Genomic DNA, 9032 nt, shown 5'->3' with positions numbered 1-9032 from the left:
AATAAGATGTAACACGTTTGAACTGCTGTAACATACTATCCTTTATTGGGTTCAGCACATCTTTATATATTCACATGATCAGCTGATCTGCTCAGTCAGCTGACATCGAAGTACCAGCTGACTGTAACTTATATATATATATATATATATATGCCTTTTTAACATTCTGGCTTTTACTATCTTTGGTCATACACAAAATTTATTCCTCTACTTCTTCACTCCAGTCTTCTATTAAAATTCTTTGGTATTATAAATACTATTCCAAGTATTAGTTGAATTTTTTTCTTGGGGGTTTTTATCTACAGTATATGAAGTAACATTATACTTTAAAATTGTATAGTAAAAAGTTACAATACTCTTAAAAATTTATATAAACAATAGAGCAAAATATATTTTTCAAAAAATTTTGATAACTTTTTTACCTTGTTTTTATTCTCTAAAGATGTCTGTGGATACAGTATATTTTATCAATGTTGCTCTTACCCTGTAGAACAGATCCGCTACATTGCACTACATCTTGACTAACTTGAAATCCTCACACAAGACTGAAAAGACTGCACATTGATTCATTCATCACACACAAGACTGTACATTGATTCTGACTATTACAGCACTTACTAGACAAACAGTCTAAACTTCCAATTTATCACAAAAGAGTGATCTACATGATAATAATAAGGCCTACCTAGACATACAGAGTTGAGCTTTGGGGCTCTACTAAACCTTCAAATTCCTCCCGTATCCAATCCTTACAATCCAAAATCCTCAATGTTCCTTACTTTATCACAAAAAAAAAAAAAAAATACATAAGGACTTGGATGTTTCATGTGTAACCAATCTAGATATCATTCCTTCCATTATAAACACCCTAACCACCCAAACCTACTAGTTTCTAAACTTGCTTCTTCTTCCATTCCTGAAAAACTTCTGAGGGCCCTGAAAAGAAGATGGCCACAAGAACTTCTAATGTAAAGACGTCATTAGAGTTCTTCCAATGGGTAGTTTCTCTATACGCCTGTCTCATTAAGTTATAATGGAGATTATAACTTACATCAAATTTACTAAATGTATAATTGTGTACAGTTCTAAATGTCAATAAATAAATTTTTAAAAAAGTTTAAAATTTATTGAAATAATTAGATTAAAAGCCCCAACAAGAAATATTGTTAACTAATACTTCAATGGAGTTATATTTATAATATAAAAAAATTTTATTGAGATGACTGTGTTGAAGAAGTAAAGGACAAAAGTTTTAAAATGGTAAAGTTGTTAAAATGTCTAAAATATATACATATATGAATAAAATAAAATTATTTTCAAATAAAATTTGTATTATTAATTACATAATTTAATTTTTACAATGTGGGTTTAATCAAGTTTAATTCTAAAATGGGTTCCTAAGAATATCATTCTGATTGATAATTAATAATTTAAAAATGAATCCCATTAAAAAAAGATTCAACAATGTAGAAGTTGTCCATAGTGATTATTTTAGTAATCCATAATACCTATTACATTATTTTAAAATATTAATGTCATAAATATATTTGATTGATTATAATTTATTTTTCAGTCTCAACAACTACTCATACTGAAGTAGAAGCGGGTTTTAAGGTAAATTTAGAAACAGCTAAGTGTAAGATGCAGATGAACCTACCTTGTAATTCAAATGAACATATTAAATTTTATCTCTTTACAAAGTGAGTAAATTCATTATATATTTTATTTTATTATAGAATGCCATTCATTAAATAAAATGGTAATTATATAATGCAAATTAAGCTTGCATTAATTAATTTATTTGAAAATTCTGCTCTACCAGATAACAATTTGGTAATGTATTGTTACAGAAGTGAACGTAGAATATTATTAGATTTGAAAAATAAAATAGTACCAGAAAGTTATGACCCTGAAGCTAACATCAAAGTTATTATCCATGGATATTCTTCGTTGGACTTCATGGACGCTGTTGTTGCTGGTACGCATATAGAAATTCATGAGATAGTGAGAGGGTATTTTTTAACTGTTCTTGTACAAATGCTGCTCTGATCAGCCATTTAGTCTATTTTAAACTCTCATTTTTATAGTTGTCAGGGTACTTTGTAATATGTTTTGTGGTATTATTTTTATTTTATATTTTTCTTCTATATATAAACTTCACTATTGATAGGTTCTTGTTTAAAAACAAAAATTATAATAATATCTGACCAAAATCTTTTTTATTATGTAGAAAAATAAAACAACAAAATTTATTTCATTATATTACTCCAGCATTTCAACATCAATAAAATAAACAAAAACTCATATTTTAAACTTTATCTTACTCAGAAATTATTAAGCTGGTTTGTTTTTGTTGTTATTTTTTATTATCCCAAGATAAGTTTGAAATGTAGATAGTGAGCATATTGTGTTTACAAGGAAACACTTCCTTATACTTATAAACTGATTTATACATGTAAAAAAAAAAAAAAAAAATTGAAAACAGTATACCTTAAATAAATACCAATACATATTTTGGCTGTCCATTCTAATTTCTTTTCGATTGGGCCAACTTCATTTTTCAAAGTCAAAATAATAATTTGAGAACATGGAAAAGCAATCTACTTCAAATACTTTTTTAAATGTAGCTGTTACACTTTTTGTGTAACAACTCAGTAGTGTACAACTCAGTTCTATGCACACAGTGGATTGACTTCAAATGCACTTGAATAGTTAGATATGCTTTTAAACAACTTGATTTAACAGAGAAAGCTGTTATTCCTTACCAAAAACTTAATAAAACTATCTCTAAAGTATTTCATAACTCCAGTTTTGACTTACACCTCTTTTGTACTCAACAGCTCAATCAAGAGCAAGAAAAACAAAAAGTAGTATCAAAGATGTAAACTTTAAATGGTACCTAACTTATTTCAATTAAGAGCAAAAAGACTCAGTTTTTACTGAAAAATTAGGATAAGAAAGTTATCGTAAATTACCACAACTTTTAGAGTAGTTGTCATTACTCTGTTCAATCATGAATGTAAACATAGCATGAAAGCTTGGGGATAAAAAACTAGATGGGTAGAATTCATAGACAGTATCTATAAACATATTACAGAGTAGCCAGCCAATTTTAAAGATGATAGCCCTAAATTGATAACACCTTAATTATACTTTTTAATAAAGAATATGAATCATAATATGGCATGAATACATATTAATTTGTTTATTTAATACTGAGAATTATTAATTAATGAGCAAAGAACAAATCAAGACCACCTACCTGTTCACAGCGAACAGTTGAACAGAAGGGAACAATGAAGCGGAATCGTGGAGGAGTGGAAAGAAGGTGGCCAGCCGTTTAACGCCTGAAGGATGAATATTATGTAAAAATATAGCCCTGCAAAGTGGGGCGAAACGTCGGACATTAAAATAGTTTTAAACTATTTGTTCTTTTTTTGACCACAACCCTGACCGTCTTCTTATATTTAAATCTTTATGGTCAACTATATATACATATATATACAAATATATCATAATAGTATATGATTTTTTTGTTTTATCGCTTTAGTTCTTTTATCTTTTTCATTTTTTTTTTTTTTCCTCCTTCTATAATTCATTAATTTCTTTCTTCCATTTCTATCCTTTTTTTTTATATCTTCTCTTTAAACCCAATGTGACTTTCCTCTTTTTTTCCCTTATTTTTCCCCTCTTTACCACAAATAAAACACACCTAAAATACAAAATATAACTAATATTCATTTTAAAGAAATAAGCATATAAACTTGCAATATATATATGTCATATAATTGATAAAAGTAGTGGTATGACCAAAAAAAAACAAACAAATATGTGTAAAAATACTGGGACTGCTTGTGTTTTATTTCTAGACCCCCACCTCTAATCAACTTCTTGATAGAATATAAAATTTTATAATTGATTAAAGTTGTGAATGTGTATGTTAAATTCCTTTCTCCTTTTTTTTTTTTTTTTTTTTAATCCATATTGATCATTTTTCATCATATTAAATTATTACAAATATTGTTTTGTTTTTTAATACTTTTAAAATCATTACTATTAATAATTCATATTGTAGCAATGGCCAATGATTTGTCACACTTTTAAACAGGTTACTTGAAACGTGGAAAAGACACTTTATTAGTGGTGGATTGGGAGGATTTAGCCAGTAAACCTTGCTACGTGAGTGCCAAAATGAATACAAGGCAGGTCGGCCGCTGCACAGGTGAAGCTCTGAGTACCCTCAAACCGATAGGAGAGATACATATTGTTGGATTTAGCCTCGGAGCCCATGTGGCAGGCCATGTATCCAATTATTTGACCAGCAACCATGGGATACTGATTGACAGAATAACAGGTAAATATCAAATAGTCTGTTTTAAGATTTTTTAAAATTTAAATGAATTTAATTTAGTTCATGATTAAATGCAAAAAATAAAATGTTGACAAATGATGGACTAGTTATAATTTATGATTCATACTGGCATAGGCTTGTGAATAATGAACACAGTTTTTGAAGTTCAACATTCATCAAAATAAAATAATGGTTTAGCAAAAATAGCTGATTATTCTCACATAAGAGAACAGATGGATACTAATAACACTTTGTTTAACCGTGTTTTCAAATTTCCACCATTAATTAGATAAACATCAATGCAATACTAATATAACTCAAAAATAAAAATGTTTTGAAATCCATTTTCTGAATGGTTGAATTTTTTAGTATATTAAGGGAAATCCAATCCAAAAGATAGTTTTGATAACTTTAGTCGCTGATACTGGTATTAACTATACAGTGCTTATTTACTTGGTTATTTAAAATTCTGATGAATTATAATGATGAGAAGATTGTTGATCATGAACAATATATATGAGGAGAAGATGGATGTGGATTATTGGATGATACTGTTCTCATACAGTCTTCTTCTTATAATACTAACAGTATTCATGTCTGCTATATATTTATGTTTCCAGATTGCTACTTATTTTCCTATTTTCTAACGATTCTATATTTGCTTTTATTCATTGGTTGTTATCTTGTTTTTTGTTCTTAGCCCTGATGAAGGCTAAACTATACAAAAACTATAATTGTTTATATGCATGATTCACATTCTAATAAACCATGTGGGAAATGGGCAGGATATTTGGCAAAGACAGAAGATTCTTGTGTCAGAAGCAGAGCTGGTTTCAACCAAGCCTGGACAAGTTGCCTTTTATTTTGATAGATCCACAAAAATATATATCGACTTTCCCACTGTGGGTAGAAAAGGTTGATAACCCATCTTGCAGAGCCTAAGATGGAAAAAACTAAACCTCAAATAGAAAAAATAACAATGTGAAGGAAGGAAATTGATAATTTTCTTATTATTTCAGGTCTCGATCCAGCTTTGCCTCTTTATGCAACTTCAGTCGATGAATTTAAGTTGGATAAAAGTGATGCTAAATTTGTCGATGTAATTCACTCCAATCCAGGGATGTTTGGTAAAGCTGAACCATCTGGCCATGTAGATTTCTACATCAATGGTGCATCCATTCAACCTGGTTGCTACAATGTTTCAAGTAAGGTAGTTTATTGGTATCTTCTTATTACATCGAATTGAAGCTCAAATTTGGTTTCATAACTGTGCTACTTATGAAAGAGGTAGTTTACATATTAATCGAAAAAAGTTTTGAAGTTTTACTTAATCAGCAAATTTATATTGTTTTTTATATATAAGAATTATATTTACTTACACTTAATTAAATAAAATTGATATTTTAGTGTTTCTAAAAGTAAGTTAGTTGAAGATATACTTTAATTTGACCATTGAAAAAAGTAGAAAACTTACGTAGAAATATAAAGGGAAAAATCATTTGGTAAAACTATATATTTCTGTAACTACTGTTTCGGACCGAATTGAGTAAACCAATTATACACCATTTAAACCAATATGTTAGTTTGATTAAATTTTGCTAAATGTAATTCCTCTTAGATGTTCAACACACTCAATATGTAATTGAATAATTTTTAAAAGAAATGTTCTAAAACTCAAAATTTTTTTTGATAGATAACTACACTGCTCCTTTTGTAGGTAGTTGAAGGTTAAATCATAACTATACTGACTGGATTGAAAATCTGCATTAAAATGATCAAGTTTTACAACATGTGATTAATCAGTATTATAACAGAAAAAAACTGAACATAATAGAACAGACATTATTAAATTTTTGATACAATAAAATATAAAAATTTTCTCAGAAAGATTGAATCAAGAACAGTGATCTATCTATCTGTAGTTTTGGCCCCAAGACCTTTTGTAAATTGCTGTTGAGCTCTGGCAATGGCCAGCTTCTTTACTCAAGTCGTGAGTGAACGCAGTTCAAGTACTCTCACTCTGTCCCCACTGGCCTTTACCAGTGACACGGCTGGGAGAGAAGTGCTGGGATCCAATTAGAGCCTTCCACACAGGGTAACCAACATTGGTTCGGGCTCCCAAGGCTGAACGCAAATATTGTACATAGGTGCGAATATGTATTTATTTTATTTATATTTAAATTTATTTCTCTTTATTTTGTATGTAAATTATTTTGTTATTATTTAATCAGCTTCATTTTATTATACCTATTTATATTTTTGTAAACACATATCATATTTGTAATTATTAGTTTTTTCTTTAATCTAATTTTAAGAATATTATAGCTATAATTTACATTGTTTCCCTTTTTTTTCTGTATATATGGTATGAATGAATACTTAGAACACTAATACTTATTACCCCTAATTGTAACATCTTCTATTACTCATCAATGAACCCTCCACCCCTCCCCCCCAAAAAAAAATCTATCTACAATATGACATAGTATTTATATATCTAGCATTTATATTGGTAGATGTTTTTATAAATATTGATTATTGTAATTTTAATATTATTTTTCAAAATCCTTAATGCTTCTCACTTTGTCACAAATCAAGTCATCCATCAGGACCTCAATGTTCCATATGTTGCCGATTTGGCCAGAACCAGATACCAATCCTTCCATGATAAACTTCCCAACCACCCAAACCCACTTGTTTCTAACCTGGCTTCTCCTTCATTACCTAATAATCCTCCTAGGCGGCTGAAAAGAAGATGGTCTTGAGATCTTCTTCTTTTGAAATGTTATTGGAGTTCTATCAATGGGTAGATTCTCCACATGTTTGTATCATGTCGTTATATCACTTACAGCAAATTTACTTGTTGTATATATTTTTATATACAGTTGTAAATAACAAATAAACTATAAAAAAAAAAATTCTTTTTCGATTCATCAATAAGTTATAAATTTATGTGTAGATCCACCCCGCTGCAGTCACAGAAGAGCCTCCGAAGTGTTTGGAGAGTCCATTAACAGTGTTAAAGGTTTTTGGGGAGTGAAATGTCCAGGTTTTTTCTCATACCTGGCTGGATTTTGTAAACAAATAACAAACACTCGAAAAAGGATTCTCATGGGAGAGTACGCTAATAACTCGTAAGTTTTTTTTTTTAAGCACTATTCTTTAAATCTGATAAACTTTAATTTTTACAATATAAAAAAAAATTATAAAATAGTTAATAGAAAGGTCAGAAAAAATGAATAGTTGTTATGCAAATATTTTAAACATTAGCCTATATATTAAAGATTTGTTGTTACAATTATTTTTAGTTTTTCTTACTTTTTTTCTGATAACTACTACTGAACTACTGCAATATTGTGATGTAATTTCTACAGTTTTTATCTTGTGACATATTCAAAACATTACTAAAAAACATTACAAATATTCTCAAAAAATGTAAAACAAGGGTAGGATATAAATTTTAATATGCTTCAACGGCATTTGATGATTTTATAGCTTTGGAAGAAAAACTCAAGAAGATTATGCAAATAATTCATACTTATTTCTTCTTTATTATCTGTATAAACATTAATGTATGAATATAATGAAAATGCTTAATTATATTTTTTTTAAATATTACAGTTAAATAAACAATTAATTTTTTTTTGTTTCAGGTCAAGGGGGATATATTATGTAGAAACTAACAAGGTACCTCCCTATGCTCGAGGTTTAAACTGAAGTATCCACAATTCCACTTAAGTCATTAGTTTAGGACCAGCTCTGCTGGTAGAATTAGTTTTTAAAGCTGTGATATTTTTTTTTCTAAAAAATTATTTCTTAGTGTAGGTTTGGAATTAGTACATTGTTAGTAGAATTTTTATTTAAAAAAATTGAACTATAATAATAAATTGCTGAACAAAAGTTTTATTTAGTTACCAACATTTTTTTATTTTTGCCTCTCCAGAGACCTGTTATTTGATGTTGAAGTCTGTTTCAAATAGAAGATCAACAGAATTTTTTTTGTTATTTCAACTACATATAAGTAGCTCTTATGAAGACAAAATTAATTTTGCATCAAAATAGTGAATTTTTTTTTTTAATTTTAATTTGAAAGTTATTGGATCATAGTGCTCCTTGTCAGCGATTTACAGAACTTTGAAGTTTGTTATATGCTGCAAAATTAGTTTCGTTCATTGGATATTGATTTTTGTTAGGATCGAAATAAATTTGAAATAAATTAATCTGAAATGGACAAAATAGATTATGATGTGACCCTCCTCATATTTTATACTTTAATAAAAAAATAATAATAATAATAATACAAGAATCATTTTTAATCAATTGATATTTATTTTATCTTTCTTAATTTCCGGATAAAATGAAAACTATATTTAAATAAGTAATATTTAGCCATGTTGCGCAATGCTTTTGTTCAGTAGTTTATAAGGGAGTAGAATAGGAGTATAACTTTTTTTTAAATAATAGAAATAGGAATAAATGAATTTTAGTAACATATATTTTTGGCTAAGTAATGAGTCAAAAATTTAAAAATTAATTTTATGTTTTTATTATTTCTATAGAATGACCCTGTAATCAACAGAATTCATTCTGAAAGAGTGAAGAAGGTTATTGTTCTTTTTATTGTACCAGGTCATTCAAAAAGTCCTGTCGTTTTTTTGGGGGAAATTATAAATAAATAAAT

The 9032-nt window shown here is 28.2% G+C and overlaps 1 protein-coding gene across 2 annotated transcripts in view; it reads left to right on the top strand.

Annotated features, from left to right (window-relative positions):
- Positions 1-1573: 1573 nt before the first annotated feature.
- The window catches only part of LOC106692434 (phospholipase A1 member A), a gene marked incomplete at its 5' end in the record, with an annotated part of 11783 nt that continues 4324 nt past the window's right edge, over positions 1574-9032 (top strand). Inside the window, 6 exon segments of one of the 2 annotated variants that reach the window (XR_010844728.1) lie at positions 1574-1700; positions 1851-1978; positions 4109-4354; positions 5371-5561; positions 7311-7485; positions 8005-9026. Coding sequence is in view for 1 of the 2 variants with exons in the window: in XM_014438384.3 (XP_014293870.2) it covers positions 1574-1700; positions 1851-1978; positions 4109-4354; positions 5371-5556; positions 7311-7485; positions 8005-8038 (896 nt within the window). 2 annotated transcript variants of the gene reach the window in all.

Source organism: Halyomorpha halys, unplaced genomic scaffold (assembly GCF_000696795.3).
Source record: "Halyomorpha halys isolate HHAL.00 unplaced genomic scaffold, Hhal_1.1 Scaffold56.1, whole genome shotgun sequence".
Taxonomy (NCBI): domain Eukaryota; kingdom Metazoa; phylum Arthropoda; class Insecta; order Hemiptera; family Pentatomidae; genus Halyomorpha; species Halyomorpha halys.
Note: the sequence above shows the minus strand (reverse complement) of the source record. Positions and strands in the feature narration are given on the sequence as shown.